General features: G+C 38.2%; 1 protein-coding gene across 8 annotated transcripts in view; it reads right to left on the bottom strand.

The window, feature by feature from the left end:
* SOX6 (SRY-box transcription factor 6) overlaps positions 1-12,969 on the bottom strand; it is a 370,558-nt gene that overhangs the window by 87,320 nt on the left and 270,269 nt on the right. For 6 of the 8 annotated variants that reach the window (XM_033062597.1, XM_033062598.1, XM_033062599.1 and 3 more), the window contains 2 exons: positions 10,899-11,022; positions 3,209-3,288 (listed from right to left, as the gene is read on the bottom strand). In XM_033062597.1, the coding sequence (XP_032918488.1) occupies positions 3,209-3,288; positions 10,899-11,022 (204 nt within the window). The remainder of the gene's footprint in view (positions 1-3,208; positions 3,289-10,898; positions 11,023-12,969) is intronic. The other 2 variants (XM_033062594.1, XM_033062596.1) reach the window with 1 other exon arrangement.

Raw genomic sequence — 12,969 nt, 5'->3', positions numbered from 1 at the left:
GTAATAAATCTGCAAACTATTCACTCACAAATTGTTTGGGGCTGGAGAGATGAACAGAAATGTTTTTTTTTTTTCAGATCAGACTATACCTAGAGAACTGTTCCCTCATCATCTAGATCCCCTCTCATGACAAGAGTCCTACCAAGGCTTCGTCCTATCATGCATATTTAAACTTTTGGCTGATTTGTTGAGGAAACTGGTGAGATGGGGCTGAGATGTCAATGGGAAGTATGGAACACAGAGTTTTAAGTCTTTTTGTCAACAACATCATCAATGACACCTTCATGAGATTAGGATACAGATCAAAAGAAACTATTTGGTTTCAATCTAAAGCAGAGCAAGCCACCAATTCAGGAGCCTGGACTGGCATAAAAGTGTGGTAGCTACTATTTCATTTCAGGATACTGAAAGCTACAAGTGAATATTAATGGTATTTACCATGAGCTGATCAATGTGATCAAAAATGTAAAGAGAAGATGGATCAAACTGGTCTGTTGCTGAAGGAGAACTATATTTTTCTTTCTTTTTTTTTTTTTACCGCACAACACATGAAAGTGAAACTAGTTACTTGAGAAACTACTGTGTATTATTTCAGTAAAGTTTTTTGCACTCCTGGAGATACATAATCAACTGATGAAAACAGATATAGAATTCAGAGAAAGTACATTTTAATAACAATGTGCTAATAGCTTGAATAAGACCGTCAAATCATTAATTAGCAATTGCCCACTGGAGAAACATCCTCTATGAAATAATTGCTATCATTACATGATGCACCTGGTAAAAAAGGGTTCTCTGTGCTATTAGATTCAGAGCTTGCATAGAAGTTGCCCTAACACACAGGAAGATGAGAACATAAATTTGCTGCTACCTCCTACCTGGAGCATGATCATCCAAATAAAAGAAAATATAAGTGAAAAAAGGGGGGAGATTACAAGATTGAAGCTGGAAGAATTTCCTTCGTGGGATACAGATTATAGAAAATAATTTTGGAATTATTAATAATGCCCTGGTAAAGTTGAAATGTTAGAGCTACTGCAAAACTCTTTTACTTGACATAGCTTTCCCTCCCCAGGGAAATAATATCCAAACATGAATATTATATACACACTCACATGTAGAAACAAAACCAAACCTGCAAATAAATTAGCTATTTCTCCCACTGGCTGAAAGGAACAGAGATTAGTTTTGTGATCAGTATTTTTAAGCACTTGGGAAATACTCAGATACCATGGTCACAGCATTCATGTAAATAAATAAGTGGGTGGGGTGCATGGAAGAAAGGAAGCAGAACAGAGAAAGAAGGGGGAAGGGAAGCAAAGATGGAAAAATGAGCTGAAATGCTACACCCCTAACAGTGTTCATGACGCATCAGGTATAAGAACAAATTCTCTCCAACAAACACGCCCAAATAAGTGCTCATTTAGGGAACACAGAGAATTGACACAAAGAGAAAACTAATAGTAGGAGTAAATAAAATTTAGTTCAGGCACTTTAACAATCTGATGAGCAGGTATCAGCTGAAGGTTAAGTGCTCTGTTATTTAAGCTCTTATAACCATGAAACATTAAAGGTTGTGAAATCCCATAGAGATGAAATTCAAATAGAATTGTAAAGGGGGGAAACAAACAAACAAAAAAGTTTTCTACAGCAAATATATCTAAATGGAAATTCAGGCCCCCAAGCCTGAATGTTTTGGAATTTACTAGCACACATTTTTGCTGGTTATTTTCTTTCTAATTGTTCTCGTTGTGTTTAACAACTCATTTCTGCAAATTAATGAAAATGCATTATTGCTGTAGGTTCAGATCAAGTCTGATGTGCAAATATGTGGGTCAAGTTACAAATGGATCATGTAAAAGAGAAGAAGCAGGAATGTCTGTGGTTTAGATCCCATTTCTTTGACAGCTGAACAGTTTTCATCCTTTCCTGCCTTGCAGTCTTGTGTAGGCTATTTGTTTTAGTGCATTTCCAAGCTAGCAAAAATAGTCTCTCTACTCACAAAGCTGATTTCTGCAGTATTTTCCCAACTAAAGCTAATGAGACTTTTGCTTCAATGAGTAGTCAAATAATGGCTTTCAAAAGATACCTGCTATTTTTCCTTTTGAGAAACTTCCCTTTGGTTTCAATCCTGTCCCAGGTACAGTCTTAACCTAAGTTCAAGGAATCTTTCTTGCCAGCTCTGGACCACCAATGAACAGTGGTCAACGAACAAGTTTTGGTCCCATTTTCGCTTATCCGAAGTTAATTTGGCAAGAATATCATCATAGCGTAAAGAGGAAAGGATTTTTAATTTGCTTTGGTTTCTCTGGAAAATGACATAATCACAGAAGGGTGAAAGTAGATATATAGATATTAGCATGGCAATAGTTTGCTACTCTGGGCACAATTTATTCCTACTTTGCTTGTGAACCCGACTCTAACCTAACTCAAATAGGGGTTTCAAAGGTTTACTTGCAAATAGTTACATGCATCTTTAATGGCCTTTCCTCTCATGTTCACTGTCACTTTCTTTCCACACATTTTAACTCTGAAAGCTTTTGACTGTTTCTTCATTATTTATGACATTGTTGTGTCTTTTCTTCTGAAATTAAAAACTTCTTGCCACAAGAAGCTAGCTAATAATATGGCACATAAATCTTTCTTTCACAACATTTCATTCTATATGTGCCAAGAAATAAATAAATGGCCAAACTAAGTCTCCTAACCATGCTTGGCTTCTGACCAGCTTAATGCACAGAAAGGTTGAGATTACCTAAATACAGAAGCTAAAAGAGTTTGCAATTTATTGTATTGTCAGCATCACACAGTTAAAAAAAGAAAAAAGGAAAAAAGAAAAACCCAATAACGCACTTTTGTTTGGATACACTGACTGCTCCAATTATAGGTAGTGCATTGCAGCTACAGAGGAGCGACCACATGAAAATAAAGTACAAAAGGATCTTTGAACTTATCTCCCATCAACTGTTCATATAAATTAAAAAAAATACCATTAACTGCCAATATAAAACACACAGAACAATGTCTTTCACTCACAGTATCAAGGTTGGTTGCAGGTTGCTGTATTGTAAGTACATAAGGTGTTAATCCTCCTGGGCTGTGCTCAAAAATTATTTAACATTCAGGCTATTATTTAGCATACAGCTGGTTAGCAGTTTTCCCCTAAAATGTTGGCTTCGATCCCACATTTTTTTGTTCTGGCACATACCTGGAGCTGTAAAGGGCTGAGTCCAGAAGCAGCAGCAGCTGCCATTGTTGATGGAATGAACTGCACAGGGTAGTTATCACCTGTCGGGAGAACAATGCGTGCAGGTTCAGACAATGAGCAGAGAATAGCAGCAGACAAGTGCAAACACGGCCCTAGGATTGCCTGTGCTCCACAGCACTCCTCTAAGCCTAAACATCTGCAAAAACAAAAGGCTTCGCTGGGCACGGACTTGCCATGCTCCCTTGGAACTTTTTTTTGTTAGCAGATAGCTGGTAGGCAAACTGGCAAAACATAAATATGATACTCGTGATTTTCATTTTCAAAAGCTAATGTTCAAATCAAGAGTGGAAGCCTGGGCACAAAATGGGTCTTGCAACCACAGACACATAGATAAGATACCCCAGGAAACCCCAGTGGCTCCCAGAGGAAAAAAAAAAGAGATTTCACCACATTTTCCTTAAAAAAAATAAAATCTGTTCTAGCCCAAGAAACATCAGTGCTGTTTAATGCAGGGTAATTTCTTTTTGGTGCCAAGTGGCTCCTGGGACAGGTAGCCAGCTGGCTCAACACAGGGTTGAGGTTTCTTGTTTTGCTTTGGGGTTCTCTGTCTTGGGATAATTCCTTCAAGGTAATTGTAGAGAAAAACAGGGACCCAGTTACACGAAGATTCAAGTACTAAAATTTCCAAATTAGTTATTGTAACATGATGACTTATAGCATGTCTATGGGTGTTCCCATAGATGTGCAACACACAGTGCCATTTGGACTCTTAGTCAAGGTAAGAAGGCTGAAATAGCTTAGCAGTGCAATCTCCAATACAAAAATGAATACAGTGATGGACAAGGAACTGTGATTTAATGGAATATCACTTTGGCTCCAGCTACTTATTTAAAATCAGTGTTATATACTATCTGCAAACTACATTTTAACAGGGTGTATGGTTTTTAGATATTTTTACAATAATCAGTCTATTTTACTCAAACTCTTCCATGCTGAAAGTAGAATGTAGCAATAAGGGAAAATACAGAAATCCAGCATAATATAATCAGGACATTCCAAGAACTAGATTTTTTTTTTTGTTAACCCCATCAAGTAAAAAATAATAACTGAAGTCTTTGCAGTCACCAGATTCCTCGGAACTCTTTCTCTTTACCACTTGAAGTTCTACTGCATCCAGTTCAGTTAAAATGTTCAGTTGTTTCACGTTTTTAATAAATTCTACATGTCTAATCCACAAGGTCTCTTTGCATCATATCCATAATACCTCATCAGGCCATTGAGCACAGTATGTGCTTGTACACAGTCCAGTAACAATTGGATTCTGATTGCATATGGAGCTCTGCTACAATGCATTCACTAACACTATATTGTACTGGTGTCCTATGGAGCAATGTTCAAAATATCTCCTCTTATTTTCCCCATTCCATGAGGTTGATTTTAGTGTGCAACAATGTTGGGGTTCTTTTTCTTTAAAAAACAAGACCAACAATAAAGACTTCTAGATTATTTTCTTAAGCTGTCTCTTTATGGTTAAATAATTCCACTCATTTCTTTGATATTTCTATGAAATTATTCGAAAAAATAAGATCCTAATCTAAGTTAAATAATGCTTCTTTCAGAAATATCTTACAAGGTATTTTTTTTACAAAAATCACAAAGATGTTGAATTAATGATGCTTTAAATGGGGGGGAAAATAACCATCCGACTTATCAGCATGGACTGCCTTGCAGAACATTTTGGAGGCATTCTTTCTTTAAATATCATGAATAATTCATCCCTGTTCCACACAGCAATCTCTTCTTTCTCCCTCCCCCTCCACATACACTTTTTAAGTTCAATACCAGTTGCTTTATTTGTACTAAAACATTTTCCATGTCAAACATATTTTAAAAAAAACTAAACTCTGAAAGAATTCCCTGCGGCACTCCTTTTTCACAGCTGTCATGCTCCTATGGTTTGAAATAGCCAGATATTTTATACTCACATGCGCACACGCGCACACACACAGAGTTTTTGGCTTCACAGTTAATTTAATAGTATCTTCACCACACCCTGTAGTGTTCTCTTGCTCACCTGCTGGCTACAGTGCTCTCTTTTGTTGCAGGAAGAAGAAGAATCATAGAGTTATGCCATTTATCTGTTATTAAAACCCAATACTGTCCCTTTTTGCCCTCATTTTAATGTGTTAAATCATGGCTAAGTCCTGGTATGTCAGCAGCATCTTTGTGCTGAGAAGAAAAATTAATACTCCTTCAGCTCTGGAGTACTTTGTTGACACCGAGGAGTAAAAGCAGAGCAAAGGTACTTCTTTCTCCCTTGAGCAAACTGAGCATGCAAGGAATGCTCTGGTTTAAATTTTTAATTACAGAGGTACATATTTCCCCCTCTCATTTTCTCGGTGCAAGAATGGATCAAGCAGCTCCTCCATGGCTGTCTTGGCGAGAAATCAGTCAATGTATTGTAGTAATTTTTTTCAAATTTGTTTCTCAATTTGGAATGCTTGCGTGAGGATCCATTCTTTTAAATCTGTGCAAAAGGCAGGAGAACATGTTCAAACAGGTCTGCCTTAGGTACTGGTGCGTGCTGGCCTTTGATAACCAGGAGTGAGAAGAATGCTGGAAGAAGAAAATCTGTCATGTTTTGCAAACTGATCTTTTCAATCTCCTTGCTGTGCTGATTGTCTATTTACATTTGGCTGCTGTTGTTTATATATAAATTGGTGTTTACAAGCCATGGAAAATTATGCCAGACTTCTGTTTCGTTTGTCAGGTTGAGCAACATTTCCAAATGAATAAAAGCAGTGAGCAATTGTGCTGTGTTATTCTACACAGAAATAATGTAAATGTTTCTTTTTGTCTTGGATGAAGAGATGAAGTTATGAAATTTGCACATTTCTGTACAAAGTCCTACCTGACAATGTCCAGATGCCCACAACCTTTTCCAGCTTTTGCATCAATATTTAGGACTGGGGCACATAGGATTGCTACAACAAATCCTGAAGTTACAAAGTCCTTGTTCCAACCAGTAAAACCCAACAGGGGACACATGACAGCCTTTAACTCAGTCCTGGGGAATTTCCATTAGAAAAGGGACTCATGAAACCATGCCAAAGACACACAGCCAAGCAAGTACACAGTGAATTTGGTGTGTGCTTCCTGTTTTCACCTGCCAGGAGGACGAGCAGCCTACTAACTTACCTGAAAAAAAGAATACTTAGATATGGAAAATCTAAACCACCTTAGAGCTTTAGGAAGAACTTCTGAAAGACCTATTTCAAATGGAAATTGCAATGTCGGATATCAGAGAAATCCAGCACATCTAAGATTATGTGAGCTATGTGGATTAGCTACAGTAATCAAGGAGTTTAATTAGTTTGATGACAGATATTTCACAGTATTGGAATGTCCAGCCTGATGACAATAAGCCTGACAGTTTTGTTTGTCATGCTTTCCTTAACAATATTACTTTCTCTGACTTGCCCCAGTGCAACAAGAAACAGAATCAGACCAAAAGGTTGACTCTGTTTCTGTCACCAGCCTAGGAAAACAGCTTCCATTTTCACACTGCATTGCAGTGTAGCAAAATCTCTTGTAAATTATTTGTGTGCATAAAGCTGAATGACCTATGTAGGTAGATAGGGGCTGTTTCTTGGCTACTCTAATCATGGGCTTTATATTGTTCATTTATGAAATATGAAAAAAGGCTTTGAAAATACAGTCACTGCAGCTTATCACTCAACAAACCTGTCTAAAATGAGTCTACTCCATGTCTTTATTTTCAATAATCTTTTTCAGAGATACTTCCCAGACGTGGTAAAGAAAGGGTACAATACAAAATATTTGCAGGACATTTTTAAGTTGAAACAATCACATATTTTGAAGTCTCATGGACTGCCACTATGCAACTGGCATGGACATCAGCACTCCCACTCTGCTTAGAGTAAACCATAGCTCTGTTTGAGATCTGCACAACTTATGATCTGGTTCCTACCTAGCATTGCTTGATACCCTTACTCCATCATCATCCTGCTTCCCTGTTCCCTCTCAGCCACAAAACTTGATTGAAGTAATACTTTAGTCACTGAAAAATGGAGGAGGGAACTGTCCTTCCTTATCCATCTTTCTCATCCTATTCACTGTCTTATCCTCCTGACCCAGGGCACTAATGGGGACACACTAATCACGTTCAAGGATACTCCAGCCCACTAAGTTTTTTTGGATGCGTGTGTTTAGTTAAATGAAGGGGAAATTGCAGTGGGAGAGGAGGTATAATGGCACCCGTGATGCCCACCAGCTCCAAGCTGTAAGTGTGGTGGTCACAGTCAGAAAGCCAGCACAGTTGCTTTGCTCTCCTCGGAATGCAAAATAATTCTATTAACTGCAGAGCATCTCTGGGCAAGTATTAGCTTCCTAACAGCTGCCACTCTCAGCTTCCCACTGGAATAAGTGGCAACCCCCACAACCAGGTACTCCACTAGGCTCGTCAAACGCCTGCAGGTCAATAGTCACAACAGTCATTTGAGATGCACAGCGCCCTAAAGTTTTAATTAATCCGGTATACAGTATAAATACTGAAATATGTATAAAAAATTAATTAGGTGGTCTATGCAGCTCTGATTTCTCAATTAGTACTTACCATGCCGGAAAATTATATTACATGACTTTGAGATACATAAGGAAGCATGGGACTTTGGGGGATTTTTTTTTCTAATGCAATTATTACTTGTCATCAGCACTTGCTAACTTTGGCCTGTTTCACCTCCTAGAGCTCCAAAATACTGGGGGGGGAGGGTTACAGCCACTTCAATGCTATAGATTCTGCCAGGCAGAAGGAAAAGTTTCTCCTGTCAGGTTTTATCATAGCTGTATATCAGCAAGTCCTTAAGTTTTCTGCTCATAATCATTTGCTGAGCTCAGAAGTTCATTAGCAGCAAGACTTCTACTGGAAGGGCCTCAGAACCTAATAAATTCTCCTCTCTTCTCCAGAACCTTCAGCTGAGTTTACAATCTACTCTATTTTGTTAAAGAATGCCATTTTATTCCTCAAGGCCTAGCATTTGTGTGCAAATCTGCAACAGTACTCAGTAAGTGCTACCTTGGCATTGAACTAAACAGCCATGAAATTGGTTCCCAATTTAGCCCAGGAAGATATTTCTGCATGGACATGGACACATAATCATACCCCTGCTTGTACACCAAGGCAGGACTTCTCATCTTGGCTATCCTGTCACACTAACACTGATGCACTTCTCCCACTCTGGAGCCAGCCTATATCTAGCCTGTTTTGCAGGCAAAGCAAATTGTGCACACAATATTCAACGTTCCCTAAATAACAGAGTCAGTTTCAAAGGTACTTATTCCCCACTGCTCCTATTATTGAAATGCCTCTCTGTATTTTCTGAATGTCAAGGAAAACTGGCAGGGTCAAAACTCGGTCTTGCTGAGGTCCAAATGAAGCAAAATGAAATAGAAGTGAAACATGCAGCCTACAAGGAAATGGTGCCTGAAGGGTTAATCCATCTCCTGTCTTCCCTCAGAGGTACGAGCAAGTCTAAACTGACAGTTCTGCAGGTGAAAGTTTCATTTCTCACAAAAGTAGAAGAGTACAGGTAGTAGCAGTCAAGTTCATAAATATTCCTCAGAAATGACTTTGAAGAACCCTCTCTATGAAAGAGTATAGCTTAATCTCCAGTTTCATTAATTCCTTAACTACTGTGCCGAGAGTGCCAAAAATAGGAATTAATCAATACCAAGTGTAGTTACAGCATTTTTTTAATCATGATATGTCTCTGACAAAAACTGACCTGCCCACCTACCTTTGCCACATCTACATGCAGTAGAATATATATATTAAAGACATAACTATTATAATTTATTTAAAACCACTGGTTATAATCATATCATTGTGATTTCTGGTCTTTTACTAGCACCATCTGGAATTAAACCACTAGCACCAACAAACAGCCTCACTGCATTTCAAGATATCTAGGCTTAGACTTCTTCCCCCATTTCATTCTTCTAACTTTTGTTAAGCATCTCTCTTTCTGCATTCTGGCAAGTAAGAAAATGCCCTAAAACTGCATCACCCCCTGTTAGGAGGCCAATAGGATCAAGCTGGATAGGTACTATTGAGGAACATTGTAGAACAAGTCAAAAAAATTGGACATGTTCAGGAAAACATGCTGGTAACTCCTCTTCCTAAGTCGTTTTTGTACCAAGAAGTCTACAGAGCCAAAATTAACACAACATGATTGAAACTAACGCCTCTCAGGGGGCAGCACAACCATCAGCTTAGTCACTAACAGTCACTACTCAGAAAGCATCTCAGATTAAAATAGGAAAACCAAGGAAAGCATGTGCTTTCTCTTGCCTGTGAGAAGTAAGATTTAGCCAGGGCGTTGTAGGCAATTCCCACAGCTGGCAATCCTTTGTCTTTGGTCCCTAACTGCTGTGAGGTGGTGATGGGTGTGAACAACCCTCATCCTGTACCATCCTGAGCCATGTGCCTTTCAGAACCCCAGGAACTGCTTCCAGCATACAGTGAACCAGTTTGTCAAATCGAAAAACAACTTGGGGATTTCAAAACCTGAAAATAAGATAACTAGACAAAGAATCTGTGTTTAGAGAGGAAAATCTCTGGACTAAAGAGACAGAAGGGAGTGGGACAAACGGAAATGCTTGCTGAAATCCTGCTTGGCCCCACTTCATCTAATATTAAGTAAACTTGCTGGAGAAGATTCTAGGTTCAACCTGGCTTTTAATTAGCATGCTGTTTACATCATCTATTATGAGGCTTTACTTTGGATTTGACCTCGTTCCTGTCACAGTCAACAGCAAAAGCACCACTAACATCAGTGGGAAAAGGATCAATGCTTTACTTTGTGTTTCATATTTAATGAATTAAAAAATAAACTGTTATTTAGGTTTTGTAGTTATTAGTTATCAGGTTAATATGCTAAAGGCAGCTTGACAGAGAATACTATTAATGAGCAAAATAAGGTTGCTGCTTCTGGACTGAGGTCACTTACAAAGAATGTACAAATGAAAATAAGGTTGACTTTTATTTACTTAAATATCTTCCTACATTGAATTCCTTTGGCAAAGTGTCTTTAAACATTTAAAGCCCTGTTTACAAGGAGTCTCTGAAAGTAGCTTCAAACCATTATATCCCTAATTGAATTCCCCAGGAGTCCTGTAAACTCAGAGGAAAAAAAGAAAGAAATCATAACATTTGCTAAATCATCTCAAAACATATTTCACTGCAAGGTTATGTGACCTGTTAGGAGTCTGAATGATGACTGGAATTGAACTAAAAAAAACCTTTATTAACCAGATTGAAATCAAACAAAAGAGTAAAAATTTTGCCACAAAACACAAATATACTGAAGATAACAGAATTAATTAAAGACATGTAGCTTTTGTATAGGGCAGACCAGATGCAAACTGCTAGGCAAGGGGGCCATATATTTAAAGCAAATGACTTTGTGGACATTAGGCTTAAAAAAATCATGATGTTCAATAACCAATAGTCCATCCACCTCCTTCAATCCAGAAGTATTTTTTCCAGTGGAGTTGCAAAAGTTCCAACCAGCTACGCCTGTTGAGTATCATCTGTGTGAGACAGATCTCACAAGAAGCTACCCCTAATGTCTTAAAATGTAGCAATAGCCTCACATCCCTGTGAGCTTACCTGGCTTGTATGTTATTCCTGGGGGGAAGAGGAATCCCTGCTGGGCTGCAGCAGCTGCTGCCAGTGTCCGCTGGTCGTGTGGAAAAATTGGGATCATGAGCGGAGGCATGTGACCCTGAACCTGCTAAACAGAAGAGAGCCTCTGATCAGAAATAGCACAAATTTGTCTTGACAGGTATTTCTCCAGCACTGATAGTGTTCTTGCGTTCACACAGTCCCACGGAACCTTCACCTTAATGCAATCCCTGCCAACTTCACATTATCACATCAAAGCCTCACAAACATTGTTTTCCCTCAGTGTCAAAGGTGGAACAGTCTCGGTGAACTGCACATTTCCCTGCTTCTTACTGGTTCTCTATTACTTAATTTTATTTTATTTTTTTAAATTAGTATTCCCTGTCCTGGCACGAGGAAAAAAGGTACAAAACATACCAAAGTTTCTTGTATTAAAAGTAGTGTGGTATTTCCATTAATTTTTCACAAGTTTTCTCATCTTTAGTGGCAGACTCCACAGTGACGAGCATTTAGAAGCAATCTAACACCGCAGTACCCACTTTGATGTTCAGATTTTAGTAACCTTAGGGAAATTTTAATTCTGAGATCTTACAACATGGTATTGTTCACATAAACACGAACAACTCGGATATGTTATTTCAAAATCTCACCAGAGTACTGAAGAGTCTTCTAGTCAACACCACAACTCATCAGATTTAAGGCTTCAACACAAAACAAACTAACATACTCTGCCACACACACCTCACTATAAGAAATAAATTGCTTGTCTGTCTAAGCAGTTTTATAGCTTTATGCACCATCATATAGCTTGGTAATTATGGAGCTGCATTCAGAGACCATTTGAGAACAAAACCTACTATATCAAATTTAATTTGACCGTAATAAATGTATCGAAAAACCACAAACATGTACAAGGAAAAAAAAAATCTTCTCCTTATACTAGCACTGTATTCAACATACAGAGAATTATGTGATAGGATGATGCCTGTTAAATCCACACAGTAATTTCCTAGTTCCTTCATTTACCGTACCTGTGTTCCAGAGAGACTGGCTAGGATCTCAAGGAGTTTTTATTCATCATTCCCTAACCCCAGACATATCCAAGGGTTTGACTATGATTTTTCTGATTAGCAGTTGAGTAAACATATAATGCTTTATATATCAAAGCTGGTAAATGTAGGAAAAATGGGGGTTTAGGCAGAAAAAAAAAATCCCTCATCATACCATAAATCGGTGGAATTAAACACTGCTAAAAACTTAAAGTACACTTCAAGCAATTTTTTGTATTTAATTCCTAAAAAACATTTTTGGTCAAATCCCATATGTTGACCTATGACATTGTTTAAATAGCGCCAAATTTTCTTGTCGTATCTCCATTACTTTCACAACCATTGATGCAGTGCAGAAATGCTACTGTGTGTCTCTATGAGGGTTAATTTACCAACAACTCTTCTCTTGGGAAAGCCCTAAGATGGAGGTTAATAAAGGTCAAGCAAAAAATAAACACTTTACAGTATTTTTTGAATCCATTCCTCAGGAAAATCAACTTATAATAAAAAGGTCTTTGTGCAATTACTGCTATGGCACTGGGGCGTGAAAGAAACTAGCTTTAAGCAGCTATTTCTCTCATTTTAGCTGAGGTAAGCCTGGTTGTGTGTTTTAGGTTATGTATTAGACTTGGTCAGATTGGAGTTGATCCCCATGTGCCCAGAACAGGCATTCAGCTCTGATAAAATGTTGCTGGCTTTGCTGTGTGGTGTTTCTATACATTCTACACTATGTTCTACAGGAGCACGGCAAAGGAAAACCACAGGCTTTGTCTGATAGCAGCAACTGCACTAGAAGAAATTCAGTGCAATACAACTTGCAAAAGTAGTTCCTAATATCTAATCAAATGAAGCCAAAATCATAAGAAATATCCCCCACATAAAGTATTTACATGGGGCTGCAAAGGTACAAGACTTCAGTACAATTTCTCAAGACAGAGAAGAAATCAGAGTGCTGTGGTTTAAGTGAAGGTGCAAACATACCCACAGCAATATCTCGCTCAATTGTG

This window comes from Catharus ustulatus, chromosome 6, assembly GCF_009819885.2.
Source record: "Catharus ustulatus isolate bCatUst1 chromosome 6, bCatUst1.pri.v2, whole genome shotgun sequence".
NCBI lineage: Eukaryota > Metazoa > Chordata > Aves > Passeriformes > Turdidae > Catharus > Catharus ustulatus.
Note: the sequence above shows the minus strand (reverse complement) of the source record. Positions and strands in the feature narration are given on the sequence as shown.